This window comes from Mobula birostris, chromosome 5, assembly GCF_030028105.1.
Source record: "Mobula birostris isolate sMobBir1 chromosome 5, sMobBir1.hap1, whole genome shotgun sequence".
Lineage (NCBI taxonomy): Eukaryota > Metazoa > Chordata > Chondrichthyes > Myliobatiformes > Myliobatidae > Mobula > Mobula birostris.
The window spans coordinates 135306644-135331238 of record NC_092374.1 but is presented as its reverse complement, the minus strand read 5'-3'; the positions used below and the strand labels follow the sequence as shown (position 1 = coordinate 135331238).

General features: G+C 43.1%; 1 protein-coding gene across 1 annotated transcript in view; it reads right to left on the bottom strand.

Moving 5' to 3' along the window:
• LOC140197333 (cilium assembly protein DZIP1-like) overlaps positions 1-24595 on the bottom strand; it is a 173696-nt gene that overhangs the window by 4227 nt on the left and 144874 nt on the right. The window contains exons 12-14 of the mRNA XM_072257288.1: positions 21990-22147; positions 13581-13681; positions 11719-11865 (exon numbers count right to left, since the gene is read on the bottom strand). Of these exons, the coding sequence (XP_072113389.1) occupies positions 11719-11865; positions 13581-13681; positions 21990-22147 (406 nt within the window). The remainder of the gene's footprint in view (positions 1-11718; positions 11866-13580; positions 13682-21989; positions 22148-24595) is intronic.

The following is a 24595-nucleotide window of genomic DNA, read 5'->3' as shown; positions in this document are numbered from 1 at the left end:
TGGCTTCTCCTAAAATCTTCTAACTATCCTCCTTCCTCACCCCCCTCCCACCTTTTTATCCTGATGACTTTTCCCTTCCTTTCCAGTCTTAAAGAAGGATGCCAGCCCAGAAGCTTGACTATTTATTCATTTACATAGAAGCTGCCTGACCTGCTGAGCTCCCTCAGCTTTTCGTGTGTGTTGCTTTGAATTTCCAGCATCTGCAGACTTTCTTGTGCTTATTATATCTTAATGTTTATCTGTGACCAGAAACACAACTGCATCGGCCACAAGAATATTGTGGTACAAAAGCAAGTCAGAACAAAGTATCCTGCAACAAGTGAATCACTTGCAGGCACCCCACAATCAAAAGACACAGATCAGGATGTTATGGAATGTACTGCACTTGCACCTCTGACAACTCAAGATGCTATCCAACACCCTAAATCTCCAGGTCACCCATCATCAGTGCATTTTGATCATCCAACTCAGAACCCCGCCCCAGCCTTCCCTCCATACCCCCTGATCCCCGTTGCCACAAGGGCCATATCTAACTTCCTCTTAAATATAGCCAATGAACTGGCCTCAACTGTTTCCTGTGGCAGAGAATTCCACAAATTCACCACTCTCTGTGTGAAGAAGTTTTTCCTAATCTCGGTCCTAAAAGGCTTCCCCTTTATCCTCAAACTGTGACCCCTTGTTCTGGACTTCCCCAACATCGGGAACAATCTTCCTGCATCTAGCCTGTCCAATCCCTTTAGGATTTTATACGTTTCAATCAGATCCCCCCTCAATCTTCTAAATTCCAACGAGTACAAGCCCAGTTCATCCAGTCTTTCTTCATATGAAAGTCCTGCCATCCCAGGAATCAATCTGGTGAACCTTCTTTGTACTCCCTCTATGGCAAGGATGTCTTTCCTCAGATTAGGGGACCAAAACTGCACACAATACTCCAGGTGTGGTCTCACCAAGGCCTTGTACAACTGCAGTAGTACCTCCCTGCTCCTGTACTCGAATCCTCTAGCTATAAATGCCAGCATACCATTCGCCTTTTTCACCGCCTGCTGTACCTGCATGCCCACTTTCAATGACTGGTGTATAATGACACCCAGGTCTCGTTGCACCTCCCCTTTTCCTAATCGGTCACCATTCAGATAATAATCTGTTTTCCTATTTTTGCCACCAAAGTGGATAACTTCACATTTATCCACATTAAATTGCATCTGCCATGAATTTGCCCACTCACCCAACCTATCCAAGTCACTCTGCATCCTCTTAGCATCCTCCTCACAGCTAACACTGCCACCCAGCTTCGTGTCATCCGCAAACTTGGAGATGCTGCATTTAATTCCCTCATCCAAGTCATTAATATATATTGTAAACAACTGGGGTCCCAGTATTGAGCCTTGCGGTACCCCACTAGTCACCGCCTGCCATTCTGAAAAGGTCCGATTTATTCCCACTCTTCGCTTCCTGTCTGCTAACCAATTCTCCATTCACATCAATACCTTACCCCCAATACCGTGTGCTTTAAGTTTGCACACTAATCTCCTGTGTGGGACCTTGTCAAAAGCCTTTTGAAAATCCAAATATACCACATCCACTGGTTCTCCCCTATCCACTCTACTAGTTACATCCTCAAAAAATTCTATGAGATTCGTCAGACATGATTTTTCTTTCACAAATCCATGCTGACTTTGTCCGATGATTTCACCGCTTTCCAAATGTGCTGTTATCACATCTTTGATAACTGACTCCAGCAGTTTCCCCACCACCGACGTTAGGCTAACCGGTCTATAATTCCCCGGTTTCTCTCTCCCTCCTTTTTTAAAAAGTAGGGTTACATTAGCCACCCTCCAATCCCTCAGGAACTAGTCCAGAATCTAACGAGTTTTGAAAAATTATCACTAATGCATCCACTATTTCTTGGGCTACTTCCTTAAGCACTCTAGGATGCAGACCACCTGGCCCTGGGGATTTATCTGCCTTCAATCCCTTCAATTTACCTAACACCACTTCCCTACTAACATGTATTTCGCTCAGTTCCTCCATCTCACTGGACCCTCTGTCCCCTACTATTTCTGGAAGATTATTTATGTCCTCCTTAGTGAAGCCAGAACCAAAGTAATTATTCAACTGGTCTGCCATGTCCTTGCTCCCCATAATCAATTCACCTGTTTCTGTCTGTAGGGGACCTACATTTGTCTTTACCAGTCTTTTCCTTTTTACATATCTATAAAAGCTTTTACAGTCAGTTTTTATGTTCCCTGCCAGTTTTCTCTCATAATCTTTTTTCTCCTTCCTAATTAAGCCCTTTGTTCTCCTCTGCTGAACTCTGAATTTCTCCCAGTCCTCAGGTGAGCCACTTTCTCTGGCTAATTTGAATGCTTCTTCTTTGGAATTGACACTATCCCTAATTTCTCTTGTCAGCCATGGGTGCACTACCTTCCCTGATTTATTCTTTTGCCAAACTGGGATGAACAATTGTTGTAGTTCATCCATGCGATCTTTAAATGCTTGCCATTGCATATCCACCGTCAATCCTTTAAGTGTCATTTGCCAGTCTATCTTAGCTAATTCACGTCTCATACCTTCAAAGTTACCCCTCTTTAAGTTCAGAACCTTTGTTTCTGAATTAACTATGTCACTCTCCATCTTAATGAAGAATTCCACCATATTATGGTCACTCTTACCCAAGAGGCCTCTCACGACAAGATTGCTAATTAACCCTTCCTCATTGCTCAAAATCCAGTCCAGAATAGCCTGCTCTCTAGTTGGTTCCTCGACATGTTGGTTCAAAAAACCATCCCGCATACATTCCAAGAAATCCTCTTCCTCAGCACCCTTACCAATTTGGTTCACCCAATCTACATGTAGATTAAAGTCACCCATTATAACTGCTGTTCCTTTATTGCACACATTTCTAATTTCCTGTTTAATACCATCTCCGACCTCACTACTACTGTTAGGTGGCCTGTTCACAACTCCCACCAGCGTCTTCTGCCCCTTAGTGTTATGCAGCTCTACCCATATCGATTCCACATCTTCCCGGCTTATGTCCTTCCTTTCTATTGCGTTAATCTCTTCTTTAACCAGCAACGCCACCCCACCTCCCCTTCCTTCATGTCTATCTCTCCTGAATATTGAATATCCCTGAACATTGAGCTCCCATCCTTGGTCACCCTGGAGCAATGTCTCTGTGATCCCAATTATATCATAATCATTAATAACAATCTGCACTTTCAATTCATCCACCTTATTACGAATGCTCCTTGCATTGACACACAAAGCCTTCAGGCGCTCTTTTACAACTCTCTTAGCCCTTATACAATTATGTTGAAAAGTGGCCCTTTTTAATGCTTGCCCTGGATTTGTCAGCACTTTCTAAACCAATAACATCTTGTACAAAGTTATAGTTATACACCGATCAAATTTCCCCTCAGACTTTGTTGCACTAGAGAAAAAATCCCCAGCTTGTCCAGCCTCTTCTCATTAGCACATCCTCCAAACCAGGAAGCATCCTGGTAAACCTCTTCTGCGCCCTCTCAAAGCCTCCACATCCTGAGGTCACCAGAAATGAATGCAATGCTCTAAGCATGGCCTAACCAGAGTTTTATAAATATATTTTGTAACATAACTTCCTGACTCTGGAACTTAATTCCTCACCTAATGGGGGCAAGCATGCCAACAAACACCTTCTTCACCACTGTGTCATTCAGTCAGGCCACTTTTAGGGAACCATTTATTTGGATCCCAAATATCTCAGTTATCAGCAGTCTAGAATACTGCCAGTATTAGTGTACTCTCCCTCTATGTTGGACCCCTTAAAGTACAGCTCCTCACATTTGTTAGATGAAATTCCATCTGGTACTTCACCCATATCTGCAACAGATCTATATCCTGCTATGTCCTTTGGCTAAGTCATATGCAATCCACAATGCCTCCAGCCTTTGTGATGTCTGCAAACTTATTCACCCATCTTACCACAACAGAGGTCCAGTACAATGTGGAACGCCACAATAGATTCTGATGTTTTTGATCCAAGGTCAACCACTAGTCATAGACCCCCATCCACCATTACTGCCTTCTATAGGCAAGCCAATTTTGGATCCTATCAGCCAAAATACCATGGATCCCATGCATCCTGATTTTCTAGAAGAGCATAACAGGCAGGACCTTGTCAAAATGCCTAACTAAAATCCTTGCTCTACCTTCATCAATTACTTTTATCACCTCCTTAAAGAAATCTCAGATCAGTCAGACATGACCTGCTCTACACAAAGATACAGTTCAAGTTCAAAGTTCAAAAGTTCAAAATACATTTATTATCAAAGTACATATATATTATACAACCTTGAGATTCATCTCCTTACAGGCAGTTGCAAAACAAAAAACCCAAAAGAACCCATAAATAAAGAAGACTGTCAAACACCCAGCATGTGGGGAGGAGGGGGGAAGGGGGGAGAGGGGGGAGAGGAGGGGAGAGAGGGAGAGAGGGAGAGAGGGGGAGAGGGGGAGAGGGGGAGAGGGGGGAAGGGGGAAGGGGGAAGGAGGAAGAGAGGGGGAGAGGGGGAGAGGGGGAAGGGGAAGGGGGAAGGGGGAAGGGGGAAGGGGAGGGGGAGGGGGAGGGGGCAGGGAAGGGGAAAGGGGGAAGGGAGGAAGGGAGGACGGGGAAGGGAGGAAGGGGGAAGAGGGGGAGGGGAGAGGGGGAGATGGGGAGAGGGGGGAAGGTGTACGAGAGTGGGACAATGGGAGAGTGGGAGAGCGAGAGAGTGAGAGTGAGAGGGAGAAACAAATTATGCAAACAATAAAAGTAAGCAATAGCATTGAGAATGAAAGTGACCCTTCAGACATGAAGACTGAATCAGCTGGAGTAGGCCACAGCCTCAGCCTTAGTGCAGCACAGAGCAGAGTAAACACTGGGAAGCAGTGAACAGAACTGGTTCACCACTCACCTCTGGTCCCAACACCCGGCCTTTTCAGTATTTAAATTGTATAAACATCGAGTCGTTCCTCACTCTAAGACCCGGGCTCTAGGCCTAGACTCCACCACCACATTTCAGCTCATATCTGACCTTTCCAAATCAGCCTGGCGCTCAAATTGATCAAACCTTGCTCTTGGTTCAGGTAGATGAGCCTCAAAACTGCCTTTCCTCCACTCTGACTTTGCTCTGCTCCACTCGCCTCAACTTCGCCTTGAACATGCCTTTACCTCACCCCGACTTTGCCTCGCACCTGCATGATTCAACTCGACTCGGCCTCACCTTCGCTCGCCTCTTCATTGTTTGCAGTGCTCATTTGCAGTATTTTTAAACACAGAAAATGTTATTAATAAAGTATTTCATTGTATTCCTTGTTTAGTTAACCACCAGAAAGTAGCACCACCTTAAACTGTACAGATGTATACTGCCAAACAAAATGTTCCTCTGGCCTAAAGTGCACAACTTAGTATATAACATATAACTCACACACACAACACATCAAGAAATATGACCATGCTGACTTGGTCATAATTAGACCATGGTTTTCCAAGTGCTCATAAATCATATCCCAAAGAACCTTCACCATTAGCTCCCCTACCACTGACGAATTCAGCAATCTATGATTTCCATAATTACTCCTATTTTGCTTTTTGATCAAAAGAGCAACATTTACTATGTACCCATCCTCCAGCTATAGCTAACAGTATAGCCTCATTATATCCTGTTAATCATATATGCTGTTTTAGTTAACAGTATAACAGCCCCTCCAGTTTGACTACCTGCAATCAATCTGCTTCAAGTAATCTCTTTGGACACAGGTAACTGATTTTGCCCCAACTAAACCTTATGCACTAAGGAGTTTGCTGTCTATGTTGGCAAGCTGAAGTCACCCACATTGATAACCATGTGATTTTTCACTCCTTACCATATTCTGCTTGCATATATGCTCTTCGATGACCCTAATAGTTATTTGAGCGTCTATAGAATAAACCCATTGGAGTGATGGTACCTCCTTATTTTTGAGTTCTAACTATATGGACTTTGTCGATGAATCCTTTATTTCATTCCCTCTGAGTGCAACAATGCTATTGTATGGGTCTAGCAATGCAACCCCTCCCTTCTTTTAAGAAAAATGATAAAATTATTTTTAAAAATTATATTCCATAAATACATAGCATTTATTTATAGCAGTGAGACAAGGAAGTAGGATTTATTGATCCTTTCACTGACTCCCACCATGTGTGTAAATGATTATAATATCCACAACTGCATTTGTACGCTGATGTGACTTCATCGGTAATCTTCTCACCACACAGATGACACTGACCTCGTTGCCAAGTCCGCAACCTATGAAGAAATGCACCAAAAAGATTGGGTGCTTTCTTTCTTAGTTTTTCAATCATGGATTTGTTAACATTTTTAAAGTGTGCAAGATAATGAATATTTACAGGAATATAAAAATGTAAGGAATAGAATTTGGAATAAGTCATTTGCCTCCTTATGTAAATTAAGCTCTAACCAGCGATCAATCTGGACATCAGAAGTTCGAGAGGAGGGAGTTTCAATCAGGTCCACTGACCGAGTAGAAAAAGGCAGCATCGGATCGCAGCAGCAAGAATGGAGCTCTGACCAGAAACCAACCAGTGTTTGGGTTCATTAGCAAGAGAAAATTAAAGGAAGGCAGGGGCAAGCACAGTGGCCATTGTCAGAGTAGGCAGAGTTAGAATGGAGTTTTTAAGGCTTTAGCTCTTCGAGGCTTCAGCGAAGGGAGGATTTAGTGCAGAGTACCCCAATGGCCATTCCCCTCAACTACAGATATATCACTCTGGATACTGTCCAGGGGGATGAAATAACAGAGGAAAGTCACAGCAGTTGGATCTCTGGCACTGTTTCTGCCTCTTTGACTCAGAAGGGAAGGGGGGGGAAGAAGAGGGATGCTGTGGTGATAGGGGATTCATTAGGGGAATGGGCAGGAGGTTCTGTGGGCGAGAATGAAATTTCCAGATGGTACATTGTCTCACAGGTGCCAGGATCCAGGGCGACTTGGACGAGTCCTCAGCATTCTTAAGTGGGAGGGTGAGCAGCCAGCTGTCATGGTCCATGTGGGTCCAATTCAACACATGGATGAACGACACAGGCTGCCACTGTCTACATCCCTTCCTTGCCCTGCACCTACCATCCACACCCCCACATACCAACTGCTATCATCCCAATATTCATCGCCTCTAGCCCCCACCTTCCATCAACTCCCCAGTCAGTCATCATGGACTCACCTTCACCACTGAGCAGGCAAGAAGTTCTCTGAGGAAACTCAGACATGGCAAAGCACTGGGACGGGATAAAGTGAACCCCAAGGTCCTGAAGCAGTGTGTTGAGCAGTTGTGTGGAGTTCTCCAGTGCATTTTCAATCTGAGTCTCAGCCTGGAAAACATCTTGTGTGGTTCTAGTACCCAAGAGGGCCAAATGAAAGTCTGGAATAACTACTGTCCAGTGGCCCTGACCTCACACCATGAAGACCCTAGAGAGGCTGGTTCTGGCTCACCTCCGACCCCTGGTCAGATCAGCCTTCAGTCCCCTGCAGTTTGCCTACCAGACGCACATTGGAGTTGACGATGCTGTCATCTACTTGCTGAACAGAGCCTATTCCCATTTGAATAAGCAGGGTAGCACTGCGAGGATCATGTTTTTTGATTTCTCAAGTGCCTTCAATACCATACAGCCCTCATTGCTGAGGGAAAAGCTCTGTTCAATGCAGGATAGCACTTCCATTATACCCTGGATAATGGACCACATTACGTATGGCTTCAGAACTGTGTGTCAGACATGGCTATAAGCAGTACTGGGGACCCACAGAAACTGAATACAGGGCCCCGGTGGAGGAATTTGTCAAATGGTGCAAGCTGAATCATCTGCAGCTCAACATTAGTAAGACAAAGGAGATGGTGATGGACTTCAGTAAGACTAAGCCTGCAATGCTCCCTGTTACTATTAATGGTGAGGACCTACAAGTACCTAGGGGTGCACCTGGATGACAGACTTGAGTGGAGCACCAGCACAGAGGCTGTGTACAAGAAAGGTCAGAGTTGCCTCTACTCCTGAGGAGACTGAGGTCCTTTGGAGTATGCAGGCTTCTTTTTTACGTGTTCAACTAGTCTGTATTCACTAGTACAATCTTCTATGTGGTGGTGTGCTGGGGCAATGTTATCAACACAGGTGATGCCTACAGGCTCAATAAACTGATTAGAAAGACTGGCTCAGCTATAGGAGTCAAACTGGACACACTGGAGGCTGTGGTAGAACAAAAGACCCGATGGAAAATCCTGGCAATTCTGGACAATATTTCTCACCCTCTGCATGCCACCTTGGTTGAACAGAAGAGCACGTTTAGTAATATACTAAGACAACTGTGCTGCTCTAAAGAGCACTATAGGAGGTCATTCTTACCCTCAGGCATTAGGCTCTATAATGTGAACCTATAGCCGGGGAAGTGATAACCCCCCCTTTTTAGGCTGTTTGTGGTAACTTGTTTTTTTTATTATTTCTACTTCTCTTCAAAGGATTCACAATTGGAGGCCATAATATAAATAACCAGATATATTGATGACATCGTACTAATAGCTGACTCAGAAACAAAACTTCAAGAACTACTCACTATAGTGGCAGCAGAAAGTAATCGCAGAGGCCTCTCAATCAACACCAAGGAGACAGAAAGCATGGTCATCTCCAGAAAGACAAACATCCCACAACGTGTGATCAAGATCAGAAATACAAACATCAAACAAGTCAGCAAATTCAAATATCTTGGCAACCTAATAACAAGGAATGGCAGGTACAACACAGATATCAAATACAGAATAGCAATGGCGAAAGAAGCTTTCCAAAAAATGAAGACCATATTAACAGACAGAAAGATCAGCACGTACACTAAAAACAGAATACTGCAGTGCTACATTTATTCTATGCTGATTTATGGAAGTGAATGCTGGACCATTTCTCCAGCAATGGAAAAGAGACTAGAAGCAGCTGAATTATGGTTCTACAGGAGAATGTTAAAAATATCATGGACCACACACACATCAAATGAAGAAGTTCTCAGAAGAGCCCAAGCAGTTCTATCATTCATACCAACAATAAGAGAAAGACAACTCAGATTGCTAGGACACATCGTGTGAAAAGATGAACTAGAAAAACTCATACTCTCTGGAAAGATTGGGGGGAGCAAACCTAGAGGAAGACCTCGGTTTATGTACATCAAAAGCATAGCCAGGTGGCTACACATCGAGGAAATGGAAGTCATCCAAAAAACGAAGGATAGATCTATATGGAAAACCATGGTCACCAAAGTCCGTATCGGATATGGTACCCAGACAGACAGACAGACTTCTCCTCTAATATTTACATCTGTGCATCTAGAGGCCTGTGACTGATGGTGTGCCGAAAAGATCGTTGCTGGGTCTTTTGTTGTTTGTCATCTATATCAATGATCTGAATGATAATGTGGTCAACGGGATCAGCAGTTTTCTGGATGACACCAACAATGGGGGTGTAGTGGACAGCGAGGAAAGTTATCAGGCTTGAAGAGAGATCTGCATCAGCTGGAAAAATAAGCTGAAAAATGGCAGATGAAATTTAATGCAGAAAAATGCTAGGTGTTGCACTTCCATAGGACCAACTAGAGTAGATCTTACACAGTGAACGGTAGGGCACTGAGGAGTGTGGTTGAACAAGAGGGATCTGGGACTATAGGTCCATAATTCATTGAAAGTGGCGTCACCCGTAGATAAGGTCGTAAAGAAAGCTTTTGGCACAATGGCCTTCATAAATCAATGTACTGAGTATAGAAGATGGAACGTTATGTTGAAGTTGTATAAGACGTTGGTAAGGCCTAATTTGGAGCATTGTGTGCAGTTTTGGTCACCTACCTACAGGAAAGATATAAACAAGTTTGACAGAGTCCAGAGAAAATTTGCAAGATGTTGCCGGGTCTGGAAGACCTGAGTTATAAGGAAAGATTGAATAGGTTAGAACTGTATCTTTTAAAGTGTACAAGATTGAGAGAGATTGTCAGAGGCACACAAAATTGTGAATGGCATAGATAGGGTAAATGCAAGCAGGCTTTTCTACTGAGGTGGGTGGGACTACAACCAGAGGTCATAGGTTAAGGGTGAAAGGTGAGGTGTTTAAAGGGAACATGAGCAGGAACTTCTTCACTCAGAGGGTGGTGAAAATGTAAAATAAGCTGCCAGCAGAAGTGGTGCATACAAGCTTGATTTGAACATTTAACGGAAGTTTGGTAGGTACATGGATAGCAGGGGTATGGAGGGCTGTGGACCCAGTGGAGGTCAATGGGAGTAGACAGTTTAAATGGTTTCACTGTGGACTAGATGAGCTGGAGGGCCTGTTCCTGTGCTGTACTTCACTATGACCCTATGTCTACCCTATCAATAGGATCATGCTTAATCTGTGTTTTTTCTACATTAACCAAAAATCTATCTAGCTCTTTCTTGAATATACTTAGTGAGGGAACCACCACGGCCCTCTTGGTTAAAGAATCCCAAAAATGTACTGCCCACTGGGTGAAGGAACTTCTGCTCAACTCAGTCTCTTGTAGTGGAGGGAAGGGAAGATGGCGGCGCGACGCAGCTCGCAGCGGCCGCTCCGGTGCTGATGTCTGTTACTTGTCAAGTAGGGTGCCATGCACAATCCTGATTTAATGGAGACGGACGTGAGAGCACGGAGGAACATCTGGTGAAACTTCCGAAATGCCAGCTTCGCTGCTGCTGCTACTGTGTGGTCCAGAATCTCCAGAGGAGAAGGCCCCGAGTCCTCAGCTTTGCTTGTTGCTCAGTGGCCGGGGTGGAGTCGAAGTACTCGGCAGAGGATGGTGCTTGGTGAGGCTGTGTTGGAGGGGCTGGTCAGAGGCTCAAAGTTTTTGGAGAGACTCAGAGTCCGCTGCGGTCGGGTGCTTCCAATGGTGCTGCATCGGCAAGTTGGCAGCACTTGGAGGTTCATGACAGGGAGAGTTCCTCCCTTCTGCCGCCTGCGTGAGATGATGAGGCTATCGGGACTTTGAGACTTTTTTTTACCGTGCCCATGGTCTGCCCTTTATCAAATTATGGTATTGCTTTCCACTGTTGTAACTATACGTTATAATTATGTGGTTTTGTCAGTTTTAGTCTTGGTATTGTGCTGTATTTTCTTGTGATATCATTCTGGAGCAACTTCGTATCATTTTTAATGCATGCATTTCTAAATGACAATAAATGAGGACTGAGTGTCCTCATAATCTAATCTAATCTAAATCTATCTGTCTGTGTTCTGGGTTTTAAGTACCCTATTCACATACAAGAGAAAATCTGCAGATGCTGAAAATCCGAAGACCACACACAATGCTGGAGGAAATCAACATATACATTTCTTGCATCTACCCTGTTAAGCCCCATAAGGATTTTGTATATGTATTTCAATGAAACCATCTCCCCTTTTAAATTCATCGGTATAAGAAATCTGTTTAATCATTCCTCATTGGTCAACCTATCCCATCCCATGAACCTACTTATTGAAACTTTATTGCCTTCTCTATAACACTATTCTAGTTGAGGGAAAACAGATCTGTACACATATATTAAATGCAGTTGGGTTGCTTGATCTGTGCACCAGAAGTTTTATCTGCTGCACTATTTTGCAACTCAAAAAAGTCTGTAAGCTGTATGTGTGCAATACTAACTAAATATGCCTTTGTTAGTGTCATACTAACCTTACTTTGCAGATTCCTTGTGACAATATGTGCTGACCTTGGAACACCAGTTTTAGCAACGGCAGAACTCCTTTTCCCCTTTTCAGTCTTCCCAAATGGACACTTTTCATCTTCTACAGAATCATCATCTTTACCATATGGTATGCCCTATAAACAGATATCAATCCAACACTAAAAGCAGTTGAAAGATCCCATCAATCACTCCTACATACTAAGGAATGGAAGTTAAATGTGGTCTAAGTACTGTCTGGACAACTGCTCTCATCTTGGTAAGCCTTATTAATATGGATGCAGAAGTTGCTGATGCCAAACCATTTAAAACTCTTCATGATTACAGTTTTACAGCCATTTTGATAAAATGGTTACTATAATATGATTCACATACCATGATATATGTCACACCACTGCAATGTAATTTTCTGTAACAAAAAGTACGTATTCATTTCTATGAAGTTAGCAATAAAGGTGCAGCCATTTTACGAAATGCTTACTTACTTCATAGCAAATAAATTGCATTAAGTACATCATGGGATAGTCTGACATCAAGGTTTGAAATCTCGTATCCACAATGATCGACGTATGATATTTGGATTCCAACACAATCAAAATACATTTAGGTATCAATAATATCCTCACATACGTATAGTATCAGTGATTTTCTTGTGATTACATATGGACAATGATAGGTTGTTACCTAGCAAAGAAACATGCAATTCTCTTTTCAAGACAGCCTTGCAGGATGACCTCCTGTAGTGAGCGGCAAAGGACGAGTGCTGGTGCAGGACTTGGTGATTAGTATATGAACCAAGTGGGAGACTGCAGCAGGAACCACAGTCAGCAGCAGCAGTGAGGATGGAGTACCTACCATTGAGAGCACAGTACTTGGCAACTGGTGTATAAATTATGGGGCAGCCACAATAAGACTACAGTCAGCAGCAGTGCATAAGGATGGAGGTCCTATTTATGAGAATGCTGGAGCAGTGACCAGTGCATAAACTGAGCAGGGGTCTAGACTGAGGCCAACAGTCAGCAGTGGTAGCAAGAGGACACAAACCTACGAGACCAAAGGAGGCTGCAATCAGCTGCAGAGTCAGGGGAGATGTCAAGCTTCAGAAAGTTGCTTTTAACAGGCAGCAGCTAACTGGCAAGTAGAACAGCTGAGTATACATAGCGAATCGTTTTTCAGAACGAATTAAGTATTTCTAACCTTCTTTATTAATTTTATTCATTAAAGTAAAAGCAAAAGTAAAGATTGCATATTGTGTTAAGCAGTGCTTGTAGTGGAATGAATCCCCTAAAGCAGTAGTTCTCAACCTGGAGTCCACAGAACCTTTGCTTAATGGCATTGGTCCATGGCATAAAAAAGGTTGGGAACCCCTTTCCTAGAGTAGTTAAAATGTTTTTGTCCAATAATGTCATGGTAATGAAGCACAGTCTCCTAACATGCTCCTCCTGCAGTATGCTGGAAATCAGGGGCCTCTCTGGTGTTCCTGCTGATCCTCCATGCAGGACTTGTGAACAGCTAAAGCTGTTTTCTGACCACAGACAGAGCTGCAGATGGATTCGCTATATATTCACTAGGCTTCGTTCGGGACGATATGCTAGAGCAGTGAAATTTAGTCCAGGTAACTGCAAGATGATGTACATCGGGAAGTTTGATCACATGGGATCCAGAATGAGCCAGCCAATTGGATACAAATTTGACTTATCAAGTACATTTATTATCAAATAATGGATACTGTGAAAGCACTACACAAAAGCACCAACAAACTGGCTAACTCAGAATTACGTATATAGACACAAGGCATGGCTCTAATATATAAATTATAATTGTTATCTTCTTATAGATTTCAAAATAATACCTTCTGTTCTCCAGCTACATTCTTCTTATGGAGACTTTGAAGCTTAGCAGCTCTGGCCTTCACACGCTGACTGAGTTCCTTTTCCACGGTTTCAGACAAGCCTATAATGTGATTAAAAAGCAGAAAGTATAAGGGGGGGGGGGAGAGATAGAAAGAGAACCCAGGGGGCAACTTTTCCAGCTCAGAGTGTGGTCAGTATATGGAATAAGCAGAACTGCTTACACCACACCCTGTACCAGACAGGCCATACTTTAAAGTTGGAGTGGATTGTTTGATTGTAATGGGAAGTCACATTGTTATAACAGACTGCTTTTCCAATGACCCAGAGGTTGCAACACTACAATCAACAACTAGCAAAGCAGTCTTCAGCTTCTTGAAAACTATGTTTCCGAGGCATAGAGTTCCATGTGAAGTAGTATCAGACAATGGTGCACGATTTTCAAGCTGTCAGGTTGAGTTCTTTGCCAATGTTTGGGGGTTTTGACATATTACTTCAAGACCATATCACCTAAAATCTAATGGCCAACCAGAGAGTTCAGTCAACATACCGAAGGGCCTCATGAAGAAAGTGCAAGATGGACGAGAGGACTTTCACAAAAGTCTGATGACTTACAGAAGTGCACCACCACAGAATGGCTTTTCCCTATCCCAAATGCTGATGGGTTGGCACATATGCACTAACCTTCCAGTGCATGAAACCTGTTGATACCAAAATGAGCACACATGGTTAAATTGGCTAAAGTGGAAGGGAAAGAAAAACAGAAACAGTACCAGGACAAGACTGCAAAAAGCCCACCAATCCTGAAGCCTGGAGATCAAGTGCAAATTCCAGATCACAATCCTGGCACATGGTCCATGCAAGGATATGTGCAAGAGGAAGTAGCTCCACATTCCTACCAGATCCATTTGGAGCGAGGGACACCTCTGAGTTGGAACCATGTGGATCTGAGTCCACAAGCTCCAACCCTGAGCTGTGACGTGTCACCTGTCAGTACACCAGAGGGACCAGCAGCTGTAAAAAAATGAACATGTTGATCAGAGATCTCAGAAACACACAAATATTAATGCAGCAAATGCAAGTAATACACCTGTGGAAACAAACAGCTGACCAACAAGTACAATTCCGAGCAAGCTTGGAGCCAACAAAGGACGCACGTAAAGTCTGGCAGGGTTTGCAGGCCATTACTTCTGGCAAAGTAAAACCCAACATCTTGAATGGCAGTGATGCTTCACTCCCGGATGAGCTCAATGCCTTTTATACTTGCTTTGAGAGGGAGAATAAAACTACAGCTATTAGGATCACTAATTACAGCATCCAGAAAGCAACATACCATCCGGGAATCTCATTCTCACTCACAGAACCTCCTGTCCGTTTTCCTAACTAACAAATCCCCTACCACCATACTGTGCCTCTTCTCTCCCCCTCCCTTCTGAGTCACAGAGGCAGACTCAGTGGCAGAGACCCGACCACTGTGACTTTCCTCTGTTTGGTCATTTCTCCGACAGCATCCAAAGTGATACACCTGATATTGAAGGGGATGGCCACAGGGGTACTCTGCACTGGCTCCTTAATCCCTTTCCCCTTCCTGTCACCAAGTTTCCTTTGTCCTGAACCTTGGGTGTAACAACCTCTCTATTTGTCCTATCTATCACCCCGTCAGCCTCCCGAATGATCCGCAGTTCATCCAGTTCCAGCTCCAACTCCTTAATGGGGTTTGCTAGAAGTTGTAACTGGATGCTCTTCTTGCAGTTGTAGTTGTCAGGGACACTGGAGGTCTCCCTGCCTTCCCACATCCCACAAGAGGAGCATTTCGCTATCCTGCCTGTCATCCCTACTGTCCTAGCTGAGCAGATATAAAGAACAGAAGAAAAAAACTTGAGCTTTCCTTTCCTGTGCTTTCACCGAGTGTAGCCTCAAAGAGCTAAAGCCTTAAGATTACCACTCTATGTCCACTCCACCAATGGCCACTACACTTGCCCTGCCTTCCTTTAATTTGCTCTTACTAATCAACCCCAGACCTGGTTGGTTGCTGGTCAGAGCTCTATTACACTGCCAGGACCCGCTCCTTCCTTTTATCCTTGGGCAGTGGACCTGATTGAAATCCCCTCTTCTCCAAACTTCCGATATCTGGATTGGCCGCTGGTCAAAGCTTTATTGTTTTGTGTGTGTCATATGTTTTCTGGGTGTACCATGGTCTGGAGAACATGGCTTTTGTTTGGTTGTATATATGTACAGTTGTATATATGAAGACTAAAAAAAACTGGGGGGGGGGCAGAGAAGCTGAACTATGAAGGTAAGCTAGACAATAATATCAAAATGATGACAAGAGTTTTTTTTCAGCTATATAAAGAGTAAAAGAGAGGTGATAGTAGATATTGGACCACTGGAAAATGAAGCTGGACAGATAGTAACGGGGTGCAAGGAAATGCTGAAGAACTGAATAAGTATTTTGCATCAGTCTTCACTAGAGGTATGCTGCAAGATCAAGAGTCTCAGGGAGCAGAAGTGAGTGCAAATGCTATTACTAGGGAGATAGTGCTTGGGAAACAAAGATCTGAAGAGAGCTAATTTCATCTGGACCTGGACTACACCCCAGTATTCTAAAAGAGGTAGCTGAGGAGATTATGAAGGCATCAATAGATTCAGGAGGACTAGAAAATTGCATATGTCACTCCTCTCTTCAAGAAAGGTGGGAGACAGAAGAAAGGAATTTATAGGCCAGTTAGCCTGACCTCAATGGTAGGAAGATGTTGGAGTCGATCGTTAAGGATGTGGTTTCGGGGTACTTGAAGGGATATGCTCCTTCAATAGGCCAAAGTCAACAGTGGTTTCCTTGTCTGACTGATCTGTTGGAATTTTTTGAAGAAATAACAAGCAGTATAGACAAGGGAGAATCGATGGATATTGTGTAGTTGCATTTTCAGAAGGCCTTTGACAATGTGCCGCACATGAGGCTGCTAAACAAGTTAAGAGCCCAAGGTATTACAGTAAAGATCCCAGCATGGATAGAGCATTCTCTGACTGGCAGGAGGCAAAGGGTGGGAACAAACCAATACTTTTCTGGTTGGCTGCTAGTGACTATTGATGTTCTACAGGCATCTGTGTTGGGACCACTTCTTGTTACGTTGTATGTCAATAGTTTGGATGATGAAATTGTTAGCTTTGTGGCCAAGTTTTCAGACGATAGGAAGACAGGTGTAGGGGCAGATAGTGTTGAGAAAGCAGTGTTTGCAGAAAGACTCAGATAGATTAGGAGAATGGCCAAAGAGGTGGCAGATGGAATAGTGTTGGGAAGAGTATGGTCAAGCACTTTGGTAGAAGGAATAAAAGAGTATTTACTATAAGGGGAGAAAATTCAAAAATCCGGGGTACAAAGGGATTTGGGCAGAATTCCCTAAAGATTATTTTGCCGGTTGAATCAGTGATCAGGAAGGTGAATGCAATGTTTGCATATATTTTAAGAGGACTAGAAAAGAAAAGCAAGGATGTAATGCTGAGAGGCCTCACTTGGAGTATTGTGAGCAGTTTTGGGCCCCTTAGTTAAGAACAGATGTGCTGACATTGGAGAGATTTCAGAGGAGGTTCACAAGGACGATTCCAGGAGTGAAAAATATGAGCAGCGATTGAGTCCTCTAGGCCTGAACTCAGTGGAATTTAGAAGAATAAAGGGGGATCTTATTGAAACCTATTGATTGTTGAAATGCTTAGATAGAGTGGATGTGAAGAAGATGTTTTCTTTGGTGGGGGAGTCTATAGCACTAGAGTGTACAGCCTCAAAATAGAGGAATGTCCATTTAGAACAGAGATTAGGAGGAATTTCTTGAGCCAGAGGGTGGAGAATCTGTGGAATTCATTGCCACAGGAGGCTGTGGAGGCCAGATCACTGGGTGCATTTAAGGCAGAGATTTATAGGTTCTTGATTAGTCAGGACATGAAAGGTTATGGGGAGAATGGGGTTGACAGGGAAATGGATCAGCCATGATGAAATGGCAGAGCAGACTTGTTGGATTGAATGGGCTAATTCTGCTCCCATATCTGATGGTCTTATGGTCAGATGACAATAAACTTGAATTTGGTGAATTAAGTTATCCATGCTGGTTGAGAAGCCTGATGGTTGTTAGGCAATAACTGTTCCTGAACCTGGTGATGTGGTACCTAAGGCTTCTGTCCCTCTTTCCCAATACTAGTAGTGAGACAAGGGCATGGACTGATGATGGAGCCTACTTCGGGGGGTCTTTGATGATGAATGGATGCTAATCCAAGCAGCATCCTGGTAAATCTCTTCTGGATCCTCTCCAAAGCCTCTACATTCTCTCTGTAATGGGGGTCTAGAACTGAATGCAATACTACAGTTGAACCAGAGTTTTATAAAGCTGCAACAGAACTTGTCCACTCTTCAGCTCTGTACCTCAACTAAAAAAGGCAAGCATGCTATATGTCTTCATTGAACAATGCAGCCATTTTCAGGGATGCTTGGGCTTGGTCCTCAAAGTCATCCTATACATCAACACTATTGAGGGTTCTGACATTAACATACTGTCCCTTTACATTTGATCTCCCAAGATGCAAAAGCTTAGACTGCACAGGATTAACACACAAAACATGCTGGAGGAACTTTGCATGTCAGCCAGAATTAATGGAGTGGAATAAACAGTCAACATTTTGGGCCAAAACCCTTCATCAGGACTGGAAAGGAAGCTAGAATTTAAAAAAAAGAGGTGGAGGGAGAGCAGAACAAGCCAGCAGGTGAAAGGTGAAGTTGAAGACAGGTGGGTGGAGTATGAAATGAGAAACTGGGAGGAAATTGTTGGGATAGGTGGAAGACCGAGGAAGAAGGAATTTGATAAGAGAGAACAGTAGAGTAATTGGAAGGAAGCAAAGAACCAGAGGGAGGTGATAAGCTGGTCATGAATGCATGGAAAGGAAGTGAAGGAATGAGGGGGCCTCCAGAACTGAGGGAGGGGGATTGATCTTTTAAAAATTAAATGCCATCTCTCAGCCTATACCTACAACATATCCCACTGTATCTTTTACCAAATTTTTACACCATTCTTGACTCCACCAATCTGCAAGCTTACTAACCCACCCACCAATATTTTTATCCAAGACATTTATATACTTCGTAGTAGCAGGCATCCCAGTATAGGTCCCTGCAGAACATCACAAGTCACGGACCTCCAGCCAGAATAACTCCCAATGGCTGCTACCCTCTGTCTTCAATGGGTGAGGCAATTATGACTACAGCCATGTCAGCATGGATCCCAAGTGTCTTAATCTTCTAAATAAGCCTACCATGATGGACTTTGTCAAATGCTGTACTAAAATTCACATAGACAGCTCTATTGATCACATTTGTCATCTCCTTGAATTAACTAATTAATTAATAAACCAAGCTAGTAAGACATGACTTGCCCTGCACAAAGCCATGTTGACTGTCACTAATTAGGCATGTTTTTCCAAATGTTCATAAATTCTATCTCTAAGAATCCTCTCCAATAGATTCCCTCCATGAGATTTACCAGCCTATAATTTCTAGGATTATTCCTATTTCCATTCTTGAAGAAAGAAACAACATAAATTATTCACCAGTCCTCTGGCACCTCACCTGTGGTGAGCGAGGACCCAAATATCTCAATCAAGGCCCCAGTGATCTTAAAATAAGGTATATGTAAGAGTTAGGAAGCTAAAATCAAATAGAGCTGTTAAGGATTATAAAGAAGCTAGAAAAGGTTCAAGAAAAGAATGAGGAGAACAAGGAGGGGACATGAGAAATCTTTGGCAAGTAGATTAAGGAGAATCATAAGGGATTCTGTAATTCATCAAGAACAAGATAACTGGGAGGATGGTAGGACCACTCAAGGATAAAGGAGGGATTATCTACTTGGAGGCAAAGAGTATGGCGAGGCCCTAAATGAGTACTCTGCATTGGTATTTACCAAGGCGAAAGAAGTGGAGCACAGTGAAATTAGTGTGCAGTGTGATAATATGCTAGGGCATTTTGAGACAAAGAGAGAATTGATGTTTGGTCATTTGAAGAGCCTTAAGGTAGAAGTGCCCAGGGCCTGATATGATATACCTCAGGTTATTGAGAAAGGCGAGTAAAAGAGGAGTAAGAGGGGTTGGGGGTGTGGTTCAGGAGCAGTGAAGCAGTTAGACTATTCTATTAGAGAATATCACAGCAACACTCAAAGGGTACATGGGGGAGGGCTCATCCATTGATTCTATATGGATAGCAGTCAAAGGTACGAAAGGTCCATAACTCTGATGGGACAATCGTACAGGTACTACCATAGGTGTAACCACATCACTAAAACTCTTATCTATGTTTCTCACAGCATCTCAGACAATCCTAAATATGTCCAACTCCAGCTCCATTTCCTTAATGAGGTCAGTCAGGAGCTGCAGCAGGGCACACTGCCTACAGGTGAAGTCAACAGGAACTTCCTCACGTTCTGCGGGAATCTTTTATAAACCTACCAACTCCCATGGCTACTTTCATCATACCTCTTCCCATCCTGTCTCCTGCAATAATGCCATTTCCTTTTCTCAGTTCCTTCACATCCACTGCATTTGATCCCAGGGAGAGGCTTTCCTTTCCAAGATTTTAGAGATGACCTCTTGCTTCAAAGAATGAGGTTTCCATTCCTCCACCACTGATACTGCCCTTATCCACATCTCCTTCATTTCCCAAACATCTTCCTGTCATCCTAACAGGGATAGAGTTCATCTTGTCCTTACCTACCACTGTATGAGCTTCAGCATTCAGAACACCATTCTCTGCAACTTCTGCATTCCCCCCTCCCCAAACTCTGCAGGGATCATTCCCTTTGTAATTCCCTTGCCCATTCGACCTTCCTGACTAATCTCCTTCCTGCTGGTACTTACCCCTGCAACCAGAAGTGCCCACTCACCTCCTCCCTCACCTGCATTCAGGGCCCAAAGTCCTTCCAAGTGAGGTGATAGATCACCGGCAAATCTGTGGGAATCATCTTGCATATACGATTCTCCTGATGTAGGCTTCACTACATGGGCGAGACCACACATGGATTCAGGGGCTAATTTGTCGGGCACCTTCCCTCCATCCATTAAAATCAGGATTTCCCAATGGCCAACCATTTTAATTCCAATACACATTCCCATTCTGACCTGCTGGTCCATGGCTTTCTCTACTGCCATGATGAGGCTAGTCACAGGTTGCAGGAGCAACACCTCATATTCCATCTGGCTAGCTTCCAACTTTATAGTATGACCATCAACTTCTCCAACTTCCGGTAATTTTCCCATTCTCCCATCCTTTTTCTCCATTTCCCCACTCTGCCTGTGCCCTCCCCCCTTTTACCTCTTCTCTTCTCCTCACCTGTCTACATCTCCCCTTGGTGTTCCCTAGCCTTCCCTGTCTTCCATGGCTCATTCTCCTCTTCCATCAGGTCTTTTACTTCTCCAGCCCTTTACCTTGTCCACCCGTCACCTCCCAGCTTCTTACGTCATCCGCACCCCCTCCCCCACCCACCTGGGATCACCTATCACCTTCTAGCTTATACTCCTTCCCCACCTTCTTATTCTGGCTTCTACTTCCTTTCTTTCCAGCCCTGATGAAGAATCTCAGCTTGAAATATTGATTGTTTATTCATTTCTGTAGATGCTGCCTGACCTGCTGAGTTCCTGCAGCATTTTGTATCGTGAGCTGTATGGCTTGCCGTTGAAGGTTGGTCTTCTAGGTTTCTCAAGCACCTGTATTTAATTTTTCGCTTCTGTTTAACCTTGTCAAGTTAACTGTGACTGGCATGGTTTTCCCGCATTCTATGATTATTTAAAGGGAACTCTCGTTTAGTGCTGGTGTGGAGTCTTTGTGGAGAATGATTAGTCTTCGGGTGTTGCTTGGTCATACTTCTGATGCTCTGTTGGTATTCCTACATGTAACCTCTTGTTTCCATCATTTCAAAGGGAGCCTGCTGTTCCTTCACTCCTGGGTTGAGTCGTTGCCACCATTTACTGTGACAGAGTGTGCTGTTCCTCCACACCTGGGTCAAGTCCTGCTCGTGACCACCATCACATTTTGTGTGTGTTGTTTTGGATATCCTGCATCTGCAGAATCTATTGTGTTTACCACTGACATAGCTGCCATCCCAGCTACTTTACAATAAAAGGTATAATTCTGAGGAAATTGTTACCTGCTCCTACCTCTGCTCTGTCTCCTCTCCCTGATGTCACACTAGTCAAAGCCTCAGCACTTATACAGAAACACACAACTTCCAAAAATGGCCACTCCAAAAATCAGATTTCCACCTTCTGCAGTATAATAAGAATTTCTTGAGGATAAGATTTCCTGCAAAAACCTGTCTATGCAAAAAAATACTTTAAGATGAAAACTAAATTACAAATTTTATTTGTTATAGTTAATGGCATACCCTCAGTAAACTTCGGTCCAGTGGCATGGATTTCTGATGGTTTCTCTTCGCTAAGGGTACAGACTTCTTCCAATTCACAGGTTTCAGATAACTCATTTTCACTGCTTTCAGTTGACGAACTTAAGCTGCCTACAAGTTCACTGCTGATGGATGAGGTGCTATAGTGAAAAGAAGGTAAATTTTTTGTGTTTATATAGCTTCCGCACACGCAAGCGTCCTTAAATAATACACATTTCCTTAGAAAATGGACCAAGTTTTGCTGTTTTTAAGCACTTAATAATGCAAAAATTATTGTATGGAGCAAATTGGCAAATTGTGTTAGCAAATTTCTATTTGAAGTCTGCCAGTTGCAAAATTAGACTGGGCATGACAATCGTGATTCACATTATAGCGTGCCTGACATTCTCCTAGAATTAGTGTGCCACTAATGTCAATCATCATGCTTTCATACAATGCTTTCAATAACTACATCCTCCAAATATTCATTTTCATTATAACATTCAAGGTGATTGTCAATAACTTCAAATTCTTTGTAGTTCCCAAATTGATGAAATAGTGAAATGTTCACATTTTCACTCCCAGCCCTTTCTGGCATCTCAAAGCCTGAATGACCACAAAACCTTAAGATATAGGAACAGAATTAGGCCATTTGGCCCATCAAGTCTGCTCCTTCATTTCTTCGTGGCTGATCCATTTTCTCTCTCAGCCCCAATCTCGCTTCGTCTTCGCATATCCCCTCATGCCCTGACTAATCAAAAATGCATCAACCACTATACTCAGTAACTTGGCCTCCACAGCCACCTGTGGCAACGAATTCCACAGATTCACCACTCTCTAGCTAAAGGAATTCTTCATCATCTCCATTCTAAATGAACATTCCTGTACTCTGAGGCTGTGACCTCTGGTCTTAGCTGCCTTCCTAACAACATCCACCTTATCTGGACCTTTCAATATTTGATAGGTTTCAAAGAAATCCCTTAAATTCAACTAAGGAGAGGAAAAGTCCATTCAAGAATAAAGGAGGGAATTTGTGCTTGGACTCAGAGCAAGTACCCAAAGAACTAAATGAGTACTTGGTGTCAGTATTTAATGAGAAGGAGGATTTGGAAGACAGTGAAAGCAAAGTGGGGCATACTACTGTGTTTGGACAGTTTGAGATTAAAGAAGAGGTAGTGCTGGATCATCTGAAAAACATTAAGTCCTCAGGTGGCATATATCCCATAATATTGAAAGAAGCAAGTGAGGAGATTGCAGGGACTTTGACAAAGACCTTTGTGGCCTCACTGGCAGCAGGTTAGGTGCCAAAGGACTGGAACATACAAATGTGCCTTTGTTTAGGAAAGTAAATAAACATAATCCATGTAATTACAGGCCAGTGAGTCTCATGACAGTGGAAGGGAAGTTAATGGGAAAGCTACTTAAGGATAGGGTTTATGTGCATTTGAAATGGCATGACCTGCTTAGGGACAGTCAGCAAAGCGTTCTACCTTACAAACTTGATATAGTTTATTGAGGTGATAAAGAAATTTAATGCTGGTAAGGCAGTAGACATTAGCTACATGGACTTTAATAAGGTATTTGAGCAGATCCCTCACGGTAAATTGATTCAGAAGATAAAGATACCTGGTATCTAATTGCAAGTTTGGATTCAGAACTGGCTTGCTCATAGAAGAGTGTAGAGGAGGTTGGATGTCCATGAACAGTAATGCTCCACAAGGATCAGTGCAGAGGCATCTGTGGTTTGTGATTATATATCAATGATCTAGACAAAATATACTGTGGATGGTTGGATTAGCAATTTTGCAAATAACATCAAGATTGGTTGCATTGTGGACAATATAAAGAACTACGTCAAAGAATACAGTAGGAATATATCATTTACAGATGTGGGCAGGGAAATGGCAGATGGAGTTTAATGTTTTGCACTTTAGGAGGTGAAGTGAAAGGAGAAAGTATACAGTTAAAAGGGATCTTGAGATCCAAGTCCATGGTTCATTGAAAGTGGCTATGAAAGGGGATAAAGTGGTAAAGAATGCATATAGCATGTTTGTCTTTATTGGCAGGCATGTTAAGTGTAAGAGTAAGAAAGTCATGCTGCTGTGAAACAAAATCTTAGTCAGGGAGCACCTTGAGTATTGCGTGCAGTTCTGGTCACAACGTTATACAAAGGATGTGGAATCTTTGGCCAGGGTGCATTTGGAAATGTCAAACATGAGAGGACATGCATTTAGGGTGAGAGGGAGGAAGTTTTTTTTATGCAGAGAGTGGTAGGTATCTGGATATGGTTACCAGGGGTTTTAATGGAAGCAGGAAATCTGGTGGAGTTTACGTTTAAGATAGAATACGAAGGGAATGGAGGGATATAGATAATACACATTTAGTATAAATTGGTAAGTTGAAAGGAAATGTACGAGGCAGATTTTTTACACAGGGAGTGGCGGGTGCCTGAAATGCACTACCTAGTGTGGTGATAGGGGCAAACACAATAGAGGCATTCAAGAGGCTATCAGATAGGCACACAAGTTTGAGCATGAAATGGAAGGATGTCGATATTGTGTTGGCAGTAAGGATTGGTTTAGTTAGTTTACATATCTCAGCAGAAATTT